The following is a 24,726-nucleotide window of genomic DNA, read 5'->3' as shown; positions in this document are numbered from 1 at the left end:
AAAATTTAGTCTGTCCCGTCCCTTGAAGCAGAACGAATGATTAGAGGATTGAGTAGCGATTGTCATCCGTTACACGCACTTAAAGTACGGTATTCTGGAATTAACTTACTTGCCATCGTTTGCTCGAGAAGCCAGCTGTTAACAGTTACCCTCTAAAACATGACTGCCAAACATGTTCATCTTCGGTAACGAGCCCTTGTTGTTTACTAAAAAAAATTGGCATTTAGGGAAATAAATGTGAGAAAAATACCTGCCCATTCCTTCTAACTAGACTCCTAAAGACTCTGTCACTCTGCACGTGCCAGCCTCGTAAAAAACAGAGTCTATGCTGACGGCAGGCCGAAATGTTCCATGAATTGATCGGTAGTGCGTCACTTCTAGAGTCGACCGGTACGCGTTTGTATTCTAGCCTCGACTAGAGGTGTACACGCATTTCTTTCCCTTCATCATCTCGAGGTTGTTGACGGAACAAGTTTAAGTGAGGGTCCCCATAATTTCAGATTCAGAAAAAATGTTAGCTCAAGCAGCATTAACTTAATTTGCAAACACTCGCACTTTAGTGCGTTAAGCGTACAGGGCACGTCACAGTCAGTAGCAAGAACCGGTTAGAGCATGATTTCGCGGCTGGCAACCGACGCACTGTCAAGGTGCCTTCAATATGTGCTCTCTACTGAGGCTCCCGTAGTCTTCACGCTTTCACATATAGTCACGCTAAGCTAGTCGCCCACAGTTGTCGCTGTGTAATGCGCAGATGAAAACGCTCATGTCTTGCCTGTAAATGTGGTCCATCTGGCACGCGTGTTTTACTAGACATATGAGCGAAAAAAGCATAGTCCTCATCGCATATCCCAGGGAACGGCCGGGTGCGCTGTGTCGAAACCAAATGCAGTCGAGTGAAGCTAGCATCAAAGCCATCGTGCGCGGCCGTGCATGATCGCGCTAAGCCGGCCACAACAAGATGGATTGCTACCAGGTGCTCACTTTTGGTTGTCTAGAATTATCTGGCAATGACCGAGGGTCAGAAGCCTCCAGCCGCAGTTTTAGTTGGAACAGGTCAACAATCAAAGTGCAGCCGAGAAAAGTAAAGCCTGGACAAGAAAGAAGTCGCGCACAGCAAGAGGTGCCATTTTTAACTCTGAACGTCATTACGATGCGCGGTGGTCCTCTAGAATCTTGATTCTCTTATGCAAGGGGCATTCCAATGCTGAAGTTGCATTGAAGAATCTGGCGTGGCCTGACTGTCCTCCACATAGCAACTGTTCGCCCACAAGGCAATAAGCGGACACTACAGGAAATAATTCTTATTTATAAAGGATTTTGTTAGTTCTCTAAAAGAAAGCGCGTAAATCAGCAGTAAGTCACCATCATCACCACCAGCCTAATTACGTCCACTGCAAGAAAAAGGCCTTCAACACTCTAGACTTCACTGACTGATTTGATTGATTGACTGACTCACTGACTGATGTCCAATTAACCCTACCTTACGCCAGGTGTGGCTGCCTTACGCGAGCAAAATCCCCTAACCTCAATCCGCCTACTTGATTCGCGGCCCTCAAGTTTTCCTTGTCTTGGAATACATTCCATCCCAAAAACCAATAAGTAGTAGGCAGTGTGAACACATTAATAAACGCCTTAGTGCCTCTGGAGGCTGCAAAGTGCGTGAAGTCTCACCTGCTGCGCAACCCTGCACGGCCATTCCGCGGAACTAACGCAATCTCCGAGCACCCACCTTCGCTGAAGCGGTTCGTGGCCAGGTCGTACAGCTTGCCTTCGTACTTCTTCTCTGCAGCCACGGCGGCAATGTGCGCCTGTCCCAGCGCCAGCTGTAGGCACGCGATACTCTCGCGCTGAGTCACCGGGTTGGGCAGCGGCTCGAAGAGCGGGTATCCGTTGAGCCGCTTCGACATGTACGAGAACTCGTCGTAGAAGCTCACGGTGAACTTGAGCCCCTGCGACGAAGCGGTGTCCTTGTCCATCGTGACGGCGACCACGCGCTGCTCGGGGCCGCGCTGTGGCTTGGGCGAGATCTTGTGGAAGGCGGCCAGCATGCCCTCCACCGTCTCGAAGCCGGCGATTTTAACATTTGGGTTTTCCTTGAAGGCCGCCGCGAACACCTTGTCGCCCAGCTTGCTAGGCGCGAACAGCACCTGCGATGCCGCGTGCGCGAAAACAATTTCCATGTTTTAAAAGAAATCTTATGTGCCACCCAGGTGTGGAAGCAAGTTTCATTCCCCAAAAACTGTGTTAAGCGCCCCAAGAAATAAGTTGAAGCTAAAAAATTTGGAAGTGCCAACGAGGAGCGGAGAGAAGTTGCATGCAGTGGCAAATAATTTTTTGCAGAGTGTGAGGGAAGCCTATGGGATATGCAAGCATAGAAAATGGGGATCTTTTCTGGCTAACGGCCCAGACCGTTCCTTTGAACTCCTGTGTAGTGCTTATAGAGACGACCATAAGTGTTTCTTCCTCCTGAAGAGGTGGTTGATTTCCGATTAAGAATGACAATTATTCTATTTGACTTGTTATTGTGCACTATTGCGCTTCACTGACGTTGCTTTGTCAAAGAGCAAAATACAATCCGTCGTTTCCAGCGAGAGTGTAAGAAAATTTGAGAATTCTGCAGCTTAAACAGGCACTGAAGACAACTGCAGCTAAATTTTGTTCTCAGTAAAAATTGATTTTATGGCTCTTTCCGGGTATGCCAATGTTTTTCTCGAAGCAAAAGGAGAAATAATTGCTGAAAAAATTAATTAAAAATTTTCGCGCCACTTGATTCAAACTCGTGACGCCCAGATCGAAAAAGACTATAATCTCAGTTTTGAAGCGAATGGCAGTGTTACCTAGCCTCTGATCCGCGTCACAAAAGTTGTGTCGACGCACGAAGTTTACTTCCGAAAGTGGCCTATGGTGGCGACACCGGCATTTCATTCCTTGTACTTTGCAGCATATAGAAGCCCCATTTTCAGCGAAGTGGTATCTTTGCGTCTATAATGCGGTAATATATAGAGACCAGACTCAGTGTGTTCTCATTGTCCCCTAAAAAATTGAGGGCCATATGTAGCAAGAAGCCAGCGTTAATCCTCGCTTTTGTGTGAAGTGATTCGCTCTAGCACAAAATGGCGCTAAGCTTCTCTCCTACGTTTGCCGAGTTTCTCAAAGCCGCTCGGAAGCTGCGCGGCAAAGCCATTGGTGAGCTCTTCGATCTAGGGCGACAACATGGCTGCTTTTCAGAACAAAATCAAAAAGGATCAAAATATCAGAGACATATTTAGAGATACTACCATTCACGAAATTAGAAAAATTGGTATGTGAAAAACCCGCCAGATCAACAACCCTCATGAGGGATTGGAAAACACTAAGAAGTCAGAATCACTTTGTTTTGTTTATCAATGTTGCAGGGAATAATACTGAAAATATATAATATATTGGCCTTTCATGCTTCCACCGGTCTTTTTCATAAACGCAGGAGCACACTGACTTTAATAATTGCGATGAACGGACATTACCTCCGAGCCCAGAGTCAGTATTCTGCAAATATTTTCTGCCCGATGCACCCTTTTGCTCCTATGCCCCTGGTCGACTTCGCCTTAGCAGAGGCTGAGAATGACGACAGTTTCTGGTTGCGAGCTTAACATGTGACAGCTACTAATGATGGAAGGGCTAAATAATGGACCTACAAGAGTATCATACCAAACTAAGGTCCCCGGACCCGCATGCACAGGGTGACTAGTATCCTACGTGCTTAGACCTTTGCATTGTTTACACAGAGTAGACCACGTGCTGTTGGGCCTGTTGCGAATAAATGCAGGATGCTCGCGTACGCACTTCGAACGCACAAAGCATTGAGGAGTATGGCTCCGCCCAAAAAGCGCTTCTTGCAGACATTCCTGCGCGGCGCCGCGGGAGGACAGTAGAGGGGCACGTACCACCTGCGGGCACGTGAAGTTGGCCAGCGTGCGCTCGCCATACTCGCGAGGTTCGGCGAAGCGCAGGCAGGGCGGCTTGGCGCATTGCTGCCTCTCCAGTATGGGCCGGTCGTGCTCCACGGCGAAGAACGAGAGGATGATGAGGACCACCTCGACAGTGGTCACGTAGTAGTGGCGCTTGATGGCCTGCACGTACACGTCCTTCCAGACGATGGTGTACAGCTGGCCGACCACGCTCATGGCTGCTGCCGCCGCGATCTGCAGGGGACGTGGAGGGGGAGTGGGTAAGGGGGCGTAGCGGACAGAGCCCCGATGTTGCTTAGGGAGCAGCTCAGCTTTCAGCAGTAATGCTGCTGGGCTCATAATATCGGGTACAAAAGTCTTCAGGACGCGTGAGCACTTACTGAAGCCGATTTCTTTCTTATTAACCAGTGGCTCGGCAGTGCGCGCAATCCCGATTAATGTGGGGCAGCGGATTGAAGTGATTATTGCAAAACGTGGCACTTATTCACCTAGATTGCATTTACAGCGTCGTGGGAGACGTGTTCCGGATAGCACCTTGCAGCCAGAACGTACTCCTTTCTATCCCCCCCCCCCCCTCCACAGACACACACACAAAACAGGGTGCATCGATGCCTTCCCGCCGCCGGGCAGACATCGAGGCACCCCAACACAAGATCAATAAAGGCGCCATCTGTGAACGGAACGGAATATAAAGGCTCCCGCTTGTCTAGTGTGGTGTCTTTCGCTGGTACAAGATGGCGGCACGGTCATGAGTCCCCCATTATTTATAATTGACTGGGCGCGTGATTTTAGGTACGGTATACTCAAAATGTCGCTTTTCGTTGCTATTACAGCAGCAGGAGATTTGTATGTATTGGCTATTACCAAGAGTCATTCGTCGTGCGCAATGTAAATAACAATCCATGATAGTCGTCGGTTGTACTGCTGTAAAAAAGTGAATCAAGAAAAAGATAAAAGCAAGAACAGTAACGTTGTCACCAAATATGCTTAAGGCGAACTAGCTCTTTTAGTGCAGTTTGAATGCCACATTATAATGACATAAAATTAGTGTATCAATTGTACATGTTCAGCTTTCCTGTTTAAGATGAGCTGTCATCACGCAACATTGCACTGCCCTCATGATTAATAACGGTAGTTAAGAAAATAAAAATATATTAACCTGCATGCAAGATTTGTGCCGATATTTACGCACAGAGTGTATTGGTACATGTAATTATACGCTTCATGTTTAGGCGCAGGAACATAACACATATTCACGCGCAGTAAATATAGGCACAAAATCGCACAGAAAGTCGAAAAATATTAGAACACTAAGACGATTAAGGCACCTCGCTCTCAATGAGAAAATTCTTATTAGAGATGCAAGAAATATGCGCTCATTATCAACTATAATACCAGGCTGCTAAGTACTGGTAAATGTCGAATTGTGTTCAACTCCTGTGAAGAAACCTTTGTATGGTAATATACAAAATCATAAGGTAAGCATGCGGAAGCATATTTTCGGCGATAACTGAAATATGAAAAGAGCATAACACTCGGGATCTACGTGGTTCCAGATGTGTAGGTGTTGTAAAGCAACCTTGATATACAGCTGCCGCCCTGTTTCGAATATTTCGTCGTCCAAAACACCTGAGCGAGGTTACCTCGCATAACCCTATAAAAGCGGCCTTCAGAAGATTCAGATTTATTAATACGATCACTTGTATGATGTTTACTTTTAATGAATTGCTGCTTTGAAGTTTCGTGTACGCTTCCGGCGGTGAGCAGCATCAATGGCGAACGCTGAGAAAAAGTCTGCTATGCATCATAGCTAGGGGAACCACGAAAATAAAAAAGAGCAGAGGTCAGCAAGCCTCGCATCAAACACGCCATTCGAACAGTCTTCCACGCAACTGAGGCAAACTAACCCATCTGCCGTTCCTCTTAATGCGTTATGATTCTGTAGAGGCGAAAATATTACTGAACTACGGAGAATAACCAGGAAATGTCCACTCACCTCGCGGACCGTTGTTCGGTGGCGGCCAAACGGTTCCGCTGCCTTCTTCTTTCAAGGCGAACGCGCCACACGGTCGCGCGCCTTTGACCACTTCTTTAGCTTCGCGCAGTAGCGAATGGTAACGGAGCATAGGAAAAGAGAAAAATATGTACTCATTTTCATTCTGCCATGATGCAAAGAAGAAAAGATTCATTCGCTGTGGTTATAAGCTACTAAGGCCACATGATGAGAGGTCGAGACGTAACTCGTTTCCAGAATACGTTGATGTTGATGATGATGACTATAACAGTTCTTTTCCTTCCCCTACATCATTGTCCGCCATCTTCTCGCGTGTTCTCTTTGTAACGCCAAACATTTGGACGGTTCTCTGTCTTTCTGAATTTCCTGTCCTAATTCTGACGCATTTCGCGTGCTTAGTTCGCTCACGTTTTACTTTGAGGGACGCATCAGCTTCTGGAGCAGCATCGACAACCCTGTACTTCAGCTGTGAATCAGAAAATCAGGAATAATCAGTTACGGTATGAAAGGAACTGAAATCATACATGTGTGCAGATAATCTTTACCTAATGCGGCCGAAGTATTACTGTCGAAAGCGGTTAAAAGGAGGCATGGCGGTTAAAGACCGGTTTTCGCCGTCACTCAGCACGGGAACTGCTAGATGTCTTAATGTGCCATATGGGAGACGGGTACATTGCCTGGAGAGGATGTCATGTTGAGCAAAATAACAACAACACAAAACATGCAAACAAACAATTAAGCAAAAACGATTTTCACCTCGCCAGCATGAATGCAGTGAGGACAGGACAAAAAGGACAGCGTGTTCTAGAGCACCCATCCACCCGACGTTCTTTGCTCAAGATCGCGTAGCGAGTTATTTTCTATCCTATTCTAGAAAAAGTCCACCAGCATGGCTGCAACGACTGTAGCAGAAAAGGTTGGGCTGAGTTGCAGCGGCACAGCAGCTGAGGCTCACAGACTGCCCTGCCCCTCTTCAGGCGCTAGGAAAACGATGTTGATGCTTACCATTTATTTCAGATGCTTACCATTTATTTATCCTTCTTCATAAGGCGTAGTTAGACGTTGTGTGGTGTTCTGCTGGCCTGGCGTTGCCATTCTATCTAAAAAGCCGACTTCTGCAGTGAAGTATTTCGTCTTCGCTGAAGCGAAGCGCAGTGTCTTCAACCTTTAGCCAATGCAGAGTTATTCAACATGCCTACAGGATCAGGGAGCATCTGCAGGCCTGAGACTATAGCAGTGTTAATGATTAGCGGCTGTGCGCGGGTATAAGGCACTGCTCGCGTGATCGGCACTATGGTAACTCTTGCGCTCGTACACGCTAATCGAACAGGGGCTCGCTCGCTGAGAAGAGCTAATTAGGACTAGAAGACTTGAAGTTATGAGTTGTCAGGTCATTACATATCTTAAAACTGCCGGAGTCATAATTTAGTAAGGATAAATCAACTTTTCATGTAACTGTTCGGATTAAAGATGCTAATGTTCCTCGTCCCTGAGCTCTTTGAAGACGAAAGTTTGGCTTTTGTGGGTGATGCGACCCCCAATGCACCATTTTCTGTCTCCAAGAAAGAGTAAACACGTTTCTACCTCGCTCGCCTGTTGAATTATTCCTGGCCTGGAACTTGGCGTCATGAAACACCTACCCTGGGCTTTGTTTCTTGGTTTTCGTCTGAAATTACCTGTACGTGCCTTATGCTTCCTGCTCACGTGAAATCCACTGCATTAGATATACACTCCTATTTACCGCTCTCCTGCACAGCGAGCCAAAACAATCACGTGGCTCTCGACGCAGCAGGAATATTAGTTGTAAACTTGTACAAGCAACTTGCAGGAGACTAACACCAAGAACTAGTCTTTTCCTCCTATAGCCATTCTGGTTATTTGCTTTAGAAAAATTACAATTTTCTCTTCTGTATTCATTTTTTTTTTAATTTCTGGAGCGCTTCATGCTAGCTGTCTTGACGCGTGCGGCCCAGCAGGCTTGGAGGAAATGAGGAAGCCAACCCGAGTTAAGAAGTCAGCACGCCTGTCAGAGGTTTCGTACAGGGACGGTGGTCAGTAAACGAAGAAATTGATGTTTGCTTTGAACATCAAAAAACGTCCACTGCCTGCTTTAGAATCTCACCGAGATGCAACAACTATCGTCCTTTTCGCAATCAGGAAGGTTGAAATGAAAGCTACGTCTCATGTCGGCTAGTCAGGAGCCAGACTGTAAAAACATCTCTGACATGAAAAAGGTTTATTACTGGCTACGGCCATCACGTTGGGATTAAGATAGTTGAAAGTACCATAACAAATGTGCCGGCGAATCAAGCAGCGTTAAAACGTGCGAATAGCTTTGCGATTTAGTCCTGCAGTTTTAAAACAACAAAAACCACAAAAGACCAGGACCGGAGGACGATAAAACAAAGGACGATTCCATTAACTGTTTTGTTGTCTCCAGCTTCTGTCCTGTGTTGTTTGCTGTTTTTTGTTGCATAAATGTCTTACCAATTGTAGTACGGCTCTACCCTCCTGTAGTCTGCTGCCGCAAGCTGCATAGCTCAGTGCCCAGAAATTCTCAGACGGTGAATATTGCATCTGCGTCGTCCTTCATTTGATTTGTAAACTCTGTGCGGAACGAATGAGATGATATCAGTGATGTTAGGACTGAGCATAACTTTATATTATTTTGGGATAAACAGTGAAAGGGGGGGGGGGGGGTACTGCTGAATAAATGATCGTATCACTAACCTTCAACTATCGTCTTCCTGCACAAGTCGCATGGCAATAAGGTTTGGCATAGATGCAGATGACAGTAAAAGAAGGGAAGCGTCTAAAGTGCTTCTCAAAAAATCGGCTGCCGACAGGTTTCTTTTACGTTAGGTTGCATTCGATGTGCCTGCTAGAAAGAGCACGATGGATTTTAACTGCAACACGCAGTGCGAGGAATTTATTGGCGTGCTGAATAATTTTCAAGATCATGGTAAGGAGGTGTTCTTGAAAACCCTAAATAATGCATTTTTGAGCATAAAAGAGATCACAGTGCATTGGGCTTCATTCCGGTTGTAAAATTTTACTCTTGACAGAAAGTTTTAAATTAAGCTGTGCGTGGACGGGATGCGAAAATTGCTTCATGAATTAGGGAAAATTAGTTACAGGGCACATACATGAACATGCAGTACATCTCCGGTTTAAAACGCGTCAAAAGCAATACAAAAAGTAAGAGACAATCAATTGCGATTCATGCGGTATAATTTGCGTCAACACTAGTGTTCCCCTCTGACGGTAGCGGGTGGCATGATACAGCCCAGCAACCACCGTGTGATACATCGTGCCCCCTTCCACGCACCCGATAAAATCCAGCAATCACAGTGTGCCATGCCATTCCCCTCGTCACTCTCTCCACCCCTCGACTATGCTTGGCACCGCGATTTCCCTCTCTTCACCCGTCACCTCTCTCTGACTCATCCTCTGTCCCTTTCTCCACACTTTCCTCCAACCCTCTCCCATCCTTCTCTCTCCTTCCATCTATATCACCCTTTCCCGTTCTCAACTTTGAACCTCCTCGCCCAGTAGGCTCTAACATGTCGGGCGTCTACGGGGGACACTTTTTCCGCTAAGTGGTGTTAACGCTAGCGCAAAAAGGGCCAGCTTGAGCATAACGCAAAAACGATCGTTAGTATTTCATGATGGTCATGATCATGAATTTCTAATGACCCAAGGGTAACTTCGGTCAAAGAGGCCTAGCACACGAGGTATTTCTTCGTCTACAGAAGGTGGAGTCGGAGGCCTATTTTTCAAGTATTTCACTGAAGAGAAGCTGAACACCAGGCCAGGGGAAAGCTTGCACCCTTTGAAGAGCGATGGGCACAAGTCGCCACTTGACATTGAACCCGGCACCTATCGCATGCGAGGTGGGTGCTGAAACCACAAGATTCTTCAGCGCTTGAGCAGCACAATGCTCAGGAGTGACTATGGAACCGTGTGTCCAAAGTGCATCTCAAGGTATATATCCAAACAGCGATCTTATGTGTCTCTGTGTGTGTCGCTCACGCAATGTACCACATAGAAATGGCAGACCAACTTTCATTTCACGACGTTCTCTGTGTTTTCCTTCAGTACAACCTTTCCATGTCTGTGGCGCGTTAAGCAATTTTTTTTTTACGTTCAGTAAAGTTGTCTTAGTTTTCTTGGAAGGCAATAAACAGATACCTGTCGCTAGTTTTTCCTTTAATGAAACAATTTCAGCTATCTTTGTATTTTCAGAGCACAAGGAAGACTTACGGGCTTGTTAAGCCCTCAAAGGGTTAGTTGTGCACTGCCCAGAGGTAAGCATTTAGGGGCTTTTTATTAAAATGAGAGTAAAACAAAGAGAAAGAAAAAAATAAAGGCCACATAGAAACAGAAAACACAGCTATAGGAGCGGCTAACCCTCTTGCGTTTTGATAACATAAATGATTCAGGGAATGTGTTTCGTCAAAGAGCAGAGTAAAACGCGGAATTAGATTACATACAGTTCAACTGGTACATGACATTTACTCACTAAACATGAAAGGAGTAAAAAGGAACTAAGCTAACCTCTAGGGCCCGCCCTTTAAGGGGCAGGGTATGTTGGTCAAGCACAGAGGTAGGTATCCTTCGCTAAACATGCGGAATATTTAAAGTTGGCCACGGAAATAAATTCCATCTTTGAAACGTGCAAAGTTATAGCAGTTACGAAGATTTTGAGCGAAGTTCAATCTCTATTTGGGCCTCCATCACTGCGTTTAAAAGCCTTCTCCATTACTAACTACATCAAGTTACAACTCCCCCCCCCCGCACACACACACTAAAAGGAAGTGCCCTAGAGGACACCTTACTCTCTTTTTACTCCCACATAGGCTCTTTAGTGTTAGGAGTAAAGTTATATGCATAACAGAAGACACTGTTAAAAATGCCACACAGTAGAGCACTTCTGGGCGGCAGCGTACGTGTTTCAGCAAAGGAAACGGCTATGCATGAACTTCCAGTTACCAAATCGTATGTGCGAAGAGATGAAATGGGACCATCAGGCAACAGAGTATACGTTTAGTGCATCGAACTCATTTATGTTATCTATAGATTTTTTTGTCCAAAACAGAAATTTCGGCAGGTGCTGCGATCTACCGTCGGGGAACAATTTTTAACCGGGCCACGAGCCATTCAAGGAAAAAGAAGAACGAGCAACCGGCTCCTGAGATCCGCCATTCTGGTCGCCATATCTTTCCGAGACGAACTCAGCGACAGCAATGGCCACCCCTGCGGGCGCCAAGGAGAGCCTGCCTGTTCTGGTCGTATTAGAAATGGACTACACCGACGGCGGCTCCAGCCCGTGGTTCAACAAGAAGGGTCGCTTAATACTGAGCGGCCTGACCACGGAGCCCGAGGATGCCGGCCTGTTCACGGAGCTCGCCCGTGACGGTAGCATGGGCACGTTGATCAGCTTCCTGGACACTGCGCAGCCCTCTGTTAGCACAGTGGCATTCGTGTGCTACATCCTGCTCGGCCTGGTGCTGCTTCAGCTTTTCGTGGGGCTGCCGGTGGCTGCGTTGGGCCTCCGGCGCTATGCCGCCAAAGTGGGTTTGATTCCATGGCTGTGCTGCGAGGTCGTCCTGCTGGCCTCCGCGGCCATCCAACTCATCTGCCTTCTGTCAATGATCAGCACCTGGTACGGCATGAACGATGGCCTCGAAACTAAAACACCTCAGGCGTACGACTGGACCTTCGAGATGCTCCGAAACTACACCAAACTGACCGTTCATCAGCTTAAGAAAGGAACGTCGCCTGAGGTTCGCAAAAAACTCGACCTTGACGAGGCGACCACTACGGACAGCATCAAGTGGATGCAAGGCAATTTGTCTGCTTGGGAAAACAACTATAACGGACGCGCGGCTCTCAAGAACATGCTAACTGGTCCATTAACGATCCTGCAGATGAGTGTACTCGCTATTGCGGTGGCTGGTGCGACGGCGTCGGTTCTGCTCGGCTTTGCCACCTGGAACAGACGCCAGCAAGCCCTGGAGAAAGGCCGCCGTACTCCTCTTTTGACCGCTATAGTGGTCATATTGAGCGCCGTGTTCCTGTTTATGCATGTGGCAGTGGCGCTCGTCATGATTGCTCGCGTGCTGCCCGTTTGCGTACTGGGAGAGACGTACACCTGCGCGCCTTATCGCGACGGTAACCTGATAATACATGACGACGCCGTGGGTATGGTCTGGCCACTCGAGAACAGACCATCACCGTTTTGCAGGCTTGTGCCCACCGCATTGGCCTCCAAGTGCACAGCCAAGAACGAGACAGGTATCCTGCAGCTACCGAAATGTACTGGTGCAGAGGCAAACGATTCACAACCGGCTCCCGTTCGTATCACGGCACATTTGTTGGCGCTGCAGGAGACGCCTACGAAGCCTAACTCTGCTCCGGAAACCACCAAGCCCGCGAACATGATCGACGGCGACTGCTTCTACCCTTACAAGGTATTCGACACGGATATGACGTCGGCATGCCCGCTTCTCACGGACGAGCTGATTGGACACTGGATGGCTCTCGTGCTCTCGGCCGTCTTTGGGTTACTGGGTGGATTGGCCGCTGTCGCTATTGCCGTAATATTTTTGGCCATCGGCAAGAAGAAAAAAAAGAAAAAAATTGTCCGCAAGCGGCGCATAAAGAAGAAACCAAAGAAAAAGCCAACGCCGCCACCCACACCGCCACCACCCCCACCGCCACCTCCTCCACCACCTGAGCCCAGTGAGGTCAACATTGCGGTCGAAGTGCCGACACCTGTGCCGGTAATAATTCCTCGAAGACGTCGCCGCCCCCGACACCACCACTGCAGGTCGGAGCCTCCTATTATTCTGGTGTCCACGCCACCCTGTTCTCACCCTGCACCGGCACTGATGGCTGCTCCACTGTCCTTTCCTCAAGCTGTGATGCCATCGATGGCCATGCCCGTGGGAGCTGCGTCACGGGTCGTTGCCTCTCCTATTGCGACGTCGCCGGCAGTATCACCAGCATTGATGGCGTCCCCGCTGCCCTTCCCTCCAGCGGTAATGCCATCCATGGGCATGCCCGTGGGAGCCGTGTCGCAGGTCGTTACCACTCCGGTTCCGGCATCGCCGACAATCTCGACGGTCATGATGCGTCGTTCGCCCGAATGCTGCGGGTGCGATGAAAGCTATTCCCGTGAGAACTCTCTGTGCTACACGAACGCAAACTTCTGCGACAGCGGCATCGCTCTGGCTCACGCGCCCAGCAGGAGCATGGTGCTCGCGGCGCAACAACCTGCCTACTCGCGAATCCTGTCGCCACTGAGGCGGGCTGCGTCCCTCTGCACGCTACGCCGCTCATCGGTGGCACATCGCTCCGGGAACGTGCCGCCGTCAACAGTGGCGCTTTTGCCAGGGAGCCGCTTAGTTCGCGGTGTTCCTGGAGCGGTCCAGCCACTGGTTACGAGACAGATGACTTACGCGGTCCCTCGCCGTATCTGAAATGTTTACAACGACTGAGACCATGTTGCATTATTTAGCGCAGTCAGCTTGCATCTTGCTGAAATAATAGAAACGCAACGTTTCAATAAATCTGTGAATTTTTTACTTTTCAAGCTTGAGTGTTTTCACGGAAGAAACCACGCAAAGAGCGTAGACAAGGATAGTTTTTCTACAGGGGGCAATGTCGCACGCTGGCATTACTTTCGGAAATGTTTATATGCTTAGACAAAGACACTACGAGGTGTTGGATAAAGAGCAAGTACCTTTTAATGGACATCAAGTCATAGCGAAGTTTCACCGCCTATGCTCCAAGCGGTAGCTGTGAATATCGAGCGTACGTGGAAGTACGCTGTGACTCAGCAGTTTCTTTTTTTCTGCCGAAGCCGCACAGCTCACACAGTACATGCTCGCCGTGTTTTCTTGTTTTCATACATTGACTACTGTGATTTGCGGATTTATTCGAAGCATTTCTGGGCTATCTTCCCTGTTCCTCATTTTGGAGCTAACTGCAGGCATTGCCACCGGAGAAGCATTACAAACAAAGAAGGTTACCCAAGACTGAGGCTCCTCCCGCATCGGGGCATCGCCTTCCGTTGTTGTCGGTGTCTTATTGACACGCTGCACATCGGCGGAGGGGATTGGCCAGAGTTCAGTGGGGAGGGCCATGAGAAGAGGGTAAAGTGACTGCACGCTAATAAATGTAAGCGTATGCATGAGCGTCAAAGACGAAGAAGAGGATACCCTCGCACCGTCGCCCATGCTTGACCGCAGGGCCTATATTTTTTTCTCGTGTGCTGCTTTTAAGAAGGACGCAGAAATACGGAGGCGATATACCGCAGACAATGGCGGCTCCGGCAAGTGCCAAGACGTTGCCAATCTTGATTCAGCTGGATATGGAATACACAGAAGGTGGTTCCAGTCCGTGGTTCAACAGCAAGGGTCGCTCAGCCGTAAGCAGCCTGACCACGGAGCCTAGAAATGCCGACCTGTTCTCGGCGCTGGCGCATGATGGCACTATGGGCAGTCTCATCAGCTTCCTGGACAGGGAGCAGACTTCCGTCGGACATGTCGCCCTTTTCTGTTACGTATTCACAGGCTTAGTGCTGCTCGAGCTTTTCGTGCTTCTACCGTGTGCGTCGTTCGGCCTTCGGTTCTATACAGCCACCGTGGGCCCTGCTGTCTGGATTGCATGCGAAATGGTTTTACTTGCCTGCGCCGGTGTCCAGCTCATGTGCCTCTTGTCCATGATTAGCACCTGGTTCGGCATGAGAGACGGCCTCGGAGCGAAAGCGCCCGAGGCGTATCAGTGGACCTTCGAGCTGCTCCGAAACTACACGAATGTGACCGTAGACCAGCTGAAGAACGCAGCGAAGCCAGACAGGATTAAAAAGCTCGAGGCAGTTCAGGATTCCACCATCACCGGCATCAAGTGGCTGCAACGAAACTTGTCACTATGGGAAAACACTTTCGACGCTTACGAATCCCTGCAGTCTATGCTCACGGGCCCGATATCTATTGTCCAGATGATTCTGCTTGGTATAGCGGTCGCAGTCGCCGTTGCCGCAGCTCTGCTCGCATGCGGAGCGTGGAACCGGCGCAAGCTGGCCCTCGAGGCGGGTGGCCACAGTCCGGTCTCGGTGGCGGCTGTCCTTATCGCCGCCGCCGTGCTGCTGCTCACACACCTGGCCATTACGCTGCCCATGATCGCCCGCTGGCTGCCACTCTGCGTACTGGGAGAGACCTACCTGTGCGCGCCTTACCGAAGCGGTGCCTTGGCAGTGCTAGACGACGGTGTCGCGAAGGTCTGGCCGTTGGCTAACAGGCCTGAACCATTCTGTCGATTGGTGCCAAGCAAGTTAGCCATTTATTGTACCACTAAAGGCAAGAAAGGCATCGATGACTTGACATCTTGTCCAGCGAAGACCGGAAAGAAAGCGCTAGAAATTCCTCAGGACGCCGAAGAGGAGCTGCATGCTATACTGCTGCGGCGCGACCATCCACCATTAGCCAGTCTACAACAAGCCAGCGCGGATAAGAAGAAGATCAGTGGCGACTGTTTTTACCCATACAAGATCATTAACACGGACATGGTGTCGGTATGCCCACTGTTCACGGACGATTTAGTGGCCCACTGGATGGCGCTTGTGCTTTCGGTCATTTTTGGCATGCTCACCGCCATTGCGGCGGGCGCCATCGCAGCCATATATATGGCTGTAGGCTCGAGGATTGCCAAGACGTCCTCGAAGAAAGTGGTCCGCAAGCGACGTCGTATCAGGAGGAAGAAAAAGAAGGGTAAGAAACGAAAGAGCAAGAAACAAAAGAAGAGCAAGAAGAAAGATTCGTCCCCGTCACCCACACCACCTCCGTTGGCTAAGCCACCAGCTTCGTCTCCCACAGCCCCTTCTTCGTTGCTGGCAGTGCCCTCGATGGTGGATGTATCTGTCCAGGTTCCAGTTCCCGTCCCCGTCCCCGTTCCGGTGCCCGTGAAGACGCCCTCCAAGCACCATCGTCGCCGTTCGGAGCCTCCCATGATCATGTTGGCCCCGCCGCCTTGGTATCCACCATCTCCACCCCAGCCTCCTCCCCCAGTGTTCATGTCGCCGCCGCTCTTCGGAACTTCGGCGGCTACGCCGCTTCCGCTTGCCGTTCCGGTGGCATCTGCAGCGCGAGTGGCCATTCCTACTGGACTGGCTCCAACGATTCCGCCCATGGTACCAAGGTATATGGCCAGTCCTCGATGCACCTGTCCGAACTTGCCAGGCAACGTTGCGAGCAGGACGAGGACGCTTTACGTGGCACGCAAGTAGATAGCGGCTGCGTGATCGCATTCTATGCGAACGGTGTCTCAGTTGCAGCGATGCCCACCGATAATTGACCGTATCGCCAATGACCGCTGATCACACCACATGTTTGAATTAATCTCCAGTCAAGTCAGTGACATGCTGGCCGCTTTGTTTCTCGATGCGCTCAGTATCTGCAGCTTCTGTTTGGAAGAAATAGGAAGACACTGTTTGATTAAAAGAATATCTGGATCACGCAGGGTTGTTTTCAAGACGCTGAGAGCAGCGGATGCCTTGCATTTCCCGCAGCACCATTCGGAGCTTATCGATACATCTATTATGACATTGTGCAGCTTCAATATTACAGGCTTACAGTTATGAATCACAGCAGAAAGAAGTTGCCGAAAGTACGCGCCCGGAACTCTTTGACGTAGTTTTTTCAGACCAGGTTTATAACAATAATAATGGCCCATCGCAGTAATGATACTTTAAAATCACTGCAAGAGCGCAGCAACACCAATTACGCACTACAAATCAGCCCCTAATCACTTTTTCAGCTATTGCGTTAGCACACAGGACAGCTGATGCGTACCTCTCTGACAAAGAATGCAAATCAACTGTTTTTAATCTTTTGCTTTTCCGCTCTGCCAGACTCGTCACTGCATACTGCCACACACTGAATGGATGGATGGAAGATAGGAGCGCCCCGTCTGAAACGGGGTGGTGGCAGCTGCCACTATGCTCGCTATTTTTATGTTTGTGCTTTTTTCATTATTTTCTTCTTTCTATTTCTCTAACGGTGTAATTAATCAACCTATAGATTTACCATTTTCTTTAAATACATTTTTTCTTTAAAAACGAGGCCACTTGGGCCTCGGGCGCAACCACCATGCCACCACCTTGGGCGCCACTATGCAGTCAGACTCGATGCGTTGGCACCCGTCTGTTTTGAACTTCCCCCACTCGATTGTCAGTTAACTGACCCATGCCAGCCATGCTTCTGTTTGTGTGCCCTTTCTATAAAATTTCCTTAATAGAGTTTTACTATATTCAATCGCACCCGCAGCGATGGTTGAGTGGTTAGAGCGTGGGCTCCTGAGCCGGAGTTCTCGGGTTCGAACACTGGTGCTGCTGCCACGTTTCGATGGAGGCGAAACCCAAACACGCCCGTGTGCTGCACGATGTCAGCGCGCGTTAAAAAAATGCTGAGGCTTAACTTGGTTAAGCCTGGAGAATGCGAAGCATCATCGTGTCGCGTAATTTGGAGGCGCACAACCACAGCGACGGCGCGAGGTGGGCCCCCGTTTCTCCACTGTCGCGACGTCATCGTGTCACGTGGTGTGACGTCATGTATCACGTGATTTGGAGGCGCACAACCACAGCGACGGCGCGAGGTGGGCCCCCGTTTCTCCACTGTCGTGACGTCACCGTGTCACGTGGTGTGACGTCATGTATCACGTGATTTGGAGGCGCACAACCACAGCGACGGCGCGAGGTGGGCCCCCGTTCCTCCATTGCCGTGACGTCATCGTGTCACGTGGTGTGACGTCATCGTGTCACGTGATTTGGAGGCGCACAACCACAGCGACGGCGCGAGTTGGGCCCCCGTTTCTCCACTGTCGTGACGTCATCGTGTCACGTGGTGTGACGTCATGTATCACATGATTTGGAGGCGCACAACCACAGCGACGGCGCGAGGTGGGCCCCCGTTTCTCTACTGTCGTGACGTCATCGTGTCACGTGGTGTGACGTCATGTATCATGTGATTTGGAGGCGCATAACCATGGTGGAGGGCTGAAGTGGTAGCTAAAGTTTACTCATCCATTTCCTTTCCACAAAAGCCCCAATTTTCATTCGCCATGCAGATCATACTGAATATGAGCTCACAATAATCAATACTCGTCTTTCTATAGAGGATTTAATCGGATCTAAAAGTCCCCACGACAATGCGTAGAAGCAAATAAGGACTTTCCGCAGAAGACGGAACTCTTGCATCGCCCGGAGAACCAGCGCTCTTCGAAACTTAAGCGCGCTGAAAGCTCTTTTGAGCCGGATTTTACACTGCACGGGGAAGCATCGTAGGAGATTCGCTAATCCGTAACAGAATTCGTTTAGAATGACAGCGAAAGCTGGCAAGCTGGTTCAGGTGGCAATACTCAGGCAGCCTGCGCGTATAGTAGAACGACGCTCGTTCTCGTCTGACCTTTTTCGACCGTTTCAAATCGCGCTGCATTACTCACTGGATTATAAACTCGCCGAAGTTTCAGTTCTAACGACGTGTTTCGAGGAATTGTTTGCGTCTCTCCTGTCTAGGGGATTAACAACGGAGACATCCCCACTTGTTAATAGAGCTCGTGGAAGCGCAAATTTTGTAGAACATGTCAAAAACGTAATGTCTCCAGTTTTCCGCAATATTGAGGCAATCATTCCCTGTGGTACAACCGTTTCACTTCTGTACAAAGAATTAACCCCCGATTTGCTTCGTTAAACTAAATGCGACTTAGATGCTCAGCGCAATATGTACGGACCGCTCGCATAGGTTATTTGTGGGGGTTTTACAGACAGTGTAAGCGGCAACTGATGCAACGCGGTTTCTGCCTTTCCACTTGGTTGCAGCTACAGAAAAACCGCTTTTCCTCATTTCCTGCGCTGCAGAAGACGCGCTATCCGCCGTTCCACTTGGCTGTTGCTGGCGTGCCCGGGTTTCGTCCTTTCCACGTGGCTGCAACTGCCACAAAACTGGTTTTCCTCCTTCACCTGGATACACAATAGCATTTCACTAGTAACCCACCTAGCGCTTGTGCACGAGAAGGAAAGTGGGAGTTCCCGCTCTCCCATTTGCCACCCGCTATCCGTTGCCTGCCACCCACTCCTCGTTTTCCCTTTTACAGTTGCATTTCCTTCCCCTTGTGAAAGTGGAGAGGAGGATTGCGATCTCTACACTTTGCAACCTGTGGATACTTGACTTTTTCGCTGGTGACAGGTATTCCACCTTCGGGGATGCGGCTTCCATCTTCTACCTTCATTATGATAAGTTGCCACACCGTAGTCAGTGTACTATCGTGAGCAAAATTGAGAGACCCCCTGCGAGCGAGTGCCTAATCGGTCCAAACTGCACGCGGGCGCCACCGGGCGAAGCACTCCCATTGTCGACACCGGCGCTGCGTCGGGTTGCTCGAGATAGAAGCACGTCAGTGCGATGGTGTCGAACCATAAGTGCTTAGTCAGGCAGCGCTGCATGCAGTTCGGCCCGATTCGGCACTCGCTCGAAGGGGTATCTTTATTTCGCGCACGATAGTAAGTACAGTCTTTGTCAAAAGTAACCAGGCTGCGTGGTTTGCTTCTAGCTTGTATAGTGGAGCCCTTGTGACTTTCCTAAAAACCAAAAGGTGTTGGAAGGTAAGAAGACCCCCAGTCCTTACCTTTAACGACCATTTCAGCTTCAGGGAAGCTGTAAGGGCTCCACTCTACGAGCTAGAAGCAAACCATGCAGCCTGGTTACTTTTGACAAAGACTGTACATCCTGAAGTCTGGTGCTGGCCGCCGACTGCGTGACCGTCATCAGCAGCGCTTCCGCTGCTTTCAAGGTATACCCATGCGTACCAACTGGTAGCGAAAGTCACATAAGCCACGAGTGTGATAACAAAGCGAGGCACGAGTTTCATGGCGCCATCTGAGAGTGGAGGTGAATTAACGAATAAAGAAAACACTGACTTCGTGATGATTTTTTTGGCGCAGTTTCACCCCAACCCCCTCCATTTAAACGACAAAAAGACAATGCCAAGGGCGACAAAAATAGAATGACGCGCTCGAAAGCCGGCAGATAAAAGCTATCGTTACTCTTAAGCCGACTCAACAGCAATTTTCACGGCTAAGTCGACTTAAAATAAGGCAGTGAACTGGGTTCTCAGTCGACTCATTAAAGCACCGTGTTACCTTTGTATTCGTTGATATCATCTTTCTTTGTCACGCGTCATATAAAGGCATGGTGATTTTTTTTTTCAGAGGGAACTTTTTAAATGAATAGGACCTTGAAGCGAATCACATCGCCTGAGTGATTTCACTAAAGACACAAATGAGAGCTCCAATGCTTGTTGTGTTACATCGAAGGCCATGCTTTATTCAAGATTACACCCTCAGACGCGTAGCGAAATGAAAAGAAATTAAGTCGAACGGTAGGAAGGTGGGCACCTCCATTCAGCTACGTTAGAGTCTTCAAGTGTAGGCCCTGGAGATAGATGATCTGATAGCAGCGTATCCAAACGAAAGGTGGGCAGGCAATAGAAGGGTCGCACTCAGGGACAAGCTTTGTGCCGTCAAAGTCAAAAGGAACACGAACAGGATAACGGAAGCGCGAAGACGCAGAAATATTAGCTTTTGGATAGAAAACTCAAACCGGATTTGTTACCACTAATAAAGAGCTATTCTCGCGCCTTAGAAGTGAAAATCAACAGTTCTACTTTTCAGTTTCCTTGAAGAACACGTAATGCTTTGCGCGATTCAATTTTATTCGCTGGTTGCATCTGACGCTGACAGAAGTCAATGCCGTCGAAAACATGTAAAGTTTAGAGAGCAAGATGGAAGGCCTAAACGCCTGTAAATTATGCTCAGGTCCATCGCTTCCTTTAGCATGTGCGTGTTTTGTTGCACCACTGACTACAGCGTCGGTGATGGCGAGCACCGAAGCGTGACGGACAGGCCCTTTCAAAACGATCCCATTAACAGCTACAATTAAGAACAGCAACGGGACCGGACGTAAGGCTTTAATACGGAATGCTACGCACGACCTGAGAGCAATAAAACCTTACCTTCGGGGTTAAATGCTAAAGTGATGCAGCGAGGTGCCGGTCTTGCACGTGGGCACCCCTAGAACACGCCGCCACTTGACGCACACTGGAGGAGCGCTGATGTAGCATCGTCGGACGGTACGAGAAGGCGCAGTTCTCAACGTGCGCGCACCGCCTTGGCTTTGCTGCCACTATGAGCTGAATCACTGCCAGCGCAACGAAATGCGAAAATGTTTCGCACAGATAACCCACGTTGCAGACACTTGCAAAAAAACAACACGACGACAAAACAGTAACGCTTAACTAAACCGCGGTGCGAGCTATTAACACTATTCACAAGAATAAAAAAAAGAAAAAAAGGCAGAAAAGTTGACGCCTCTCACGCCCGGGGGCCCTGTCCAAGGCGGCGTTGACAAGGCGGGGCACCGGGCCTTTGGGACTCGGACGTCAGGAGGTGGTCATTGAGGCAGAGTCGAGGCGAAGATAAGGAGGTGAAGGAAAAAAACCTGTATTCACCAAAGAAAAGGTGTTGACTGAGCTCATGGCTGGAGCCCTCAGGCGAGGGGATGGCGGTAGAAAATTTATTATGAATTAAAGAAATAAACGTGGTACAACGTGGAGCCCCTAATCCAGGGAACAAGAAGCAGGTCGCCCGTACAGCTAGATCCACCAGCTCTCAGTCAAGGCCCCCAGTCCAGAGGCCTTGGCCAACGAACGCTTCTTTTAGACGAACGCTCGTTGGCTGTCCAAGGTGACGCTGGTCAGTTGTACCTAGCAGTGCTCGGGTAACGTGCTCAATGTATGTAAATGTTACGGTTTAACCTAGAACCCCTATGATACATTAAAGACTGCCGGACTAGCGCTGCTCCAAGGGCAGGAGTTTTGGTATTTGGTGGGATGGAGTCTGTGGAATCTTGAACGGTTTGGAAAGGTATTCGTTTGAATTTTTGGCGTTTAGCGCACGCTTCCTCTGAGGTGAGAGAAAACGATTTATTCACGCGGCAGAGATGAAAATGGGAGCCATCTATGCACGACAGAACGTGCGCAGAAACACCGGTCCTAGTTTGGTACATAATTCTTCTCGCAGAATGCCCTGAATATAAACATGATTGTTGACAAGACACGGGAAAGCGGCTGGTACGCTGAATGACTAATGGCAAACTTCAGTTGGCAACCGACAGAAGCTCTGCGAATCCGCGAAGCAGCAAGATGTCTAGGGAATCTAGCGACCTAGCGAGTGTAGGGACCGCACTGTAGCTGTCAAATTAGGAATGAGATTCTGAATTCAAATCGCCTATTGAAACAGTCTCTTCGGATTCGCAGGGCCAAGAAAACTTGCTGCAGATCATCGATTGGAAACCGTCATAAGTAGGACGTAATGTCATTTTCCGCCTCACAGTGGAAAGCTGCTGAGAAGGTACGCACGCACGCACGCCCGCACCACGCGCGCGCGCGCGCGCCCACACACACACACACACACACACACACGCACACACACACACACACACACACACACACACACACACACACACACACACACACACACACACACACACACGCACACGCACCCACGCACGCGCACACACACACACACACACGCACGCACGCACACACAGACACACAGACACACACACACACGCACGCACGCACGCACACACACACACACACGCACACACACACACACACACACACACACACTCTCTCTCTCTCTCACACACTCACGCAGATACACACACACACGCACGCACACACGCACGCACACACACACACACGCACACACACACACACGCACACACACACACACTCACTCTCTCTCACACTCAAGCAGATACACACACACACACACACTTACACACACACACACACACACACTCTCACACACACACTCTCACACACCCACTCTCTCTCTCACACACACACACTCTCTCTCACACACACACTCACACGCACACACTCACGCAGATACACACACAAACTCACACACAAGCATGCACACGCACACACACACACACACACACACACACACACACTCACACACACACACAAACACACACACACACACGCACGCACACACACAACCACTCTCACACACACACTCACGCAGCTACACACACACACTCACACACACACGCACACACACAGACACACACACACTCTCACACACATACTCTCACACACAGACACACACACTCTCACACACAGACTCACTCACTCACTCACTCACTCACTCACTCACTCACTCACTCACTCACTCACTCACTCACTCACTCACTCACTCACTCACTCACTCACTCACTCACTCACTCACTCACTCACTCACTCACTCACTCACTCACTCACTCACACAGACACACGCACACTCTCTCTCTCACACACACACGCACACACACAAACGCGGGCGCACGCGCATGCACTGTTTTAGAGAACCTGTCTATTTAGCACGGTGGTCCGGAAGGTTTTGGTGTATTCGATTCCGAATTGTGAGTGATGTGCATTGCTAATTAGAAACGTAGAAGAGACATAGAGCCTCGAATAGAAACTCTTTTCTAGCACAGATTTCTGTAGCCACAGTGACAAGTTTCAAATGATAAGATGAAAGAAAGCCCGGGAGAGGAGACAGAAACAAAATAGAAGGGCTCTAATGGATCTAGTGTCTCAAAGCGCCCGCACGACATTACTAACTTTAAAGAAAGTATTTAAAAAGGTTCTTTCGCACCTACAGCGCAGAAGCATTGTTCAGAATTCTGTCTAGAGATGGCTGGGACGCTGCGGTGCTTACAGCTGCAGGGTCGCGTTAGGTACTGCTTTGTTCCTAATGTACGCTGCCGTGTGCGTTACGCTTCAAACGGTATGAATGAACGTACCGCGTGTCAGGGAACGCCGCAAGCTACCTCGGTATCCCCTTTACAGAGACGCACATCAGGACAGCCTTTGCAGAAGCGTTCAAAGGCGGGCTCCATAATGAGCCCCTCGGTGAAATTCCAGAACTGCTTTTGCAGATGGCCAAACAAAGCTTCGAGGACTCGCATAAGCGCGGCGTCAGCGGGAAACGTGTGTGAGCTGTACAGAAGGGTCAATGCAGAGTGCGCTGCTTGAAGAGCTCGAGGCAGGCTGCAAAAAATCTGAGTGGAGGAAGGCCGTCGGTCGTTCGACCTAGCCGCTTCGAGAGCTCGGCTCGATGGTGCGTCCGGTTTAATGAGGCTGAAGGAAGGTGGCCGGCAATGGCCGCGTATGCGCGAGAAATGATGAACGGCCGCTCGTAAAGACTTCAAAACGAAACCGCGACAATTTATTTCACAGGACGCTCCGTTTACAGAGGCTTCCTCTTGATAAAGCAGCCTGGGTAACCGTGCGTGCTTTTTTTTTTCTGTCTGGGTTGGTAGCCGGCTCTTGAGAACTTCTGAACCAGCTCTCGCACGTAAACTTTGTGGCAGTATTCTAACGAGAACTGTAATTCGCTAAGGGTCAGAAAAGCATCGACGTGAATACTCTGGGTAGTGAGTTAACTTTAGTGTGCTTTTTTAAGAGTGATTAGCATTAAACATATCATAAACATTGTAGGGCAACAAGTTATATGCTTTGGCTAACTTAAAACAGGCTTTGATACAATCGAACGCGTTTCGTTGACGCAATTAGCGGCCTTTCAAGAGTTGTGTCTTGCTGAGTAAATAGATTATTAATGCGAAAGCATTCTATGGCTCATGAGGCGGAAAA

The 24,726-nt window shown here is 49.2% G+C and overlaps 2 protein-coding genes across 2 annotated transcripts in view; one reads left to right on the top strand and one right to left on the bottom strand.

Moving 5' to 3' along the window:
* Window positions 1–4,163, bottom strand: part of LOC149340282 (phospholipid-transporting ATPase ABCA3-like) — a 34,209-nt gene extending 30,046 nt beyond the window's left edge. Inside the window, exons 1-2 of the mRNA XM_089550709.1 lie at window positions 3,924–4,163; window positions 1,730–2,147 (exon numbers count right to left, since the gene is read on the bottom strand). Of these exons, the coding sequence (XP_089406835.1) occupies window positions 1,730–2,147; window positions 3,924–4,163 (658 nt within the window). The remainder of the gene's footprint in view (window positions 1–1,729; window positions 2,148–3,923) is intronic.
* Window positions 4,164–11,207: 7,044 nt separating this feature from the next.
* Window positions 11,208–13,445, top strand: LOC149340281 (uncharacterized). Its single transcript, XM_089551095.1, has one exon. The coding sequence runs from the start codon at window positions 11,208–11,210 to the stop codon at window positions 13,443–13,445; it is 2,238 nt and encodes a 745-aa protein (XP_089407221.1).
* The last annotated feature ends 11,281 nt before the right edge of the window (window positions 13,446–24,726 follow it).

Source organism: Amblyomma mixtum, chromosome 6, assembly GCF_055824585.1.
Source record: "Amblyomma mixtum isolate Tamu chromosome 6, ASM5582458v1, whole genome shotgun sequence".
Classification (NCBI taxonomy): domain Eukaryota; kingdom Metazoa; phylum Arthropoda; class Arachnida; order Ixodida; family Ixodidae; genus Amblyomma; species Amblyomma mixtum.
This window is presented reverse-complemented; position numbering and strand designations above follow the sequence as displayed.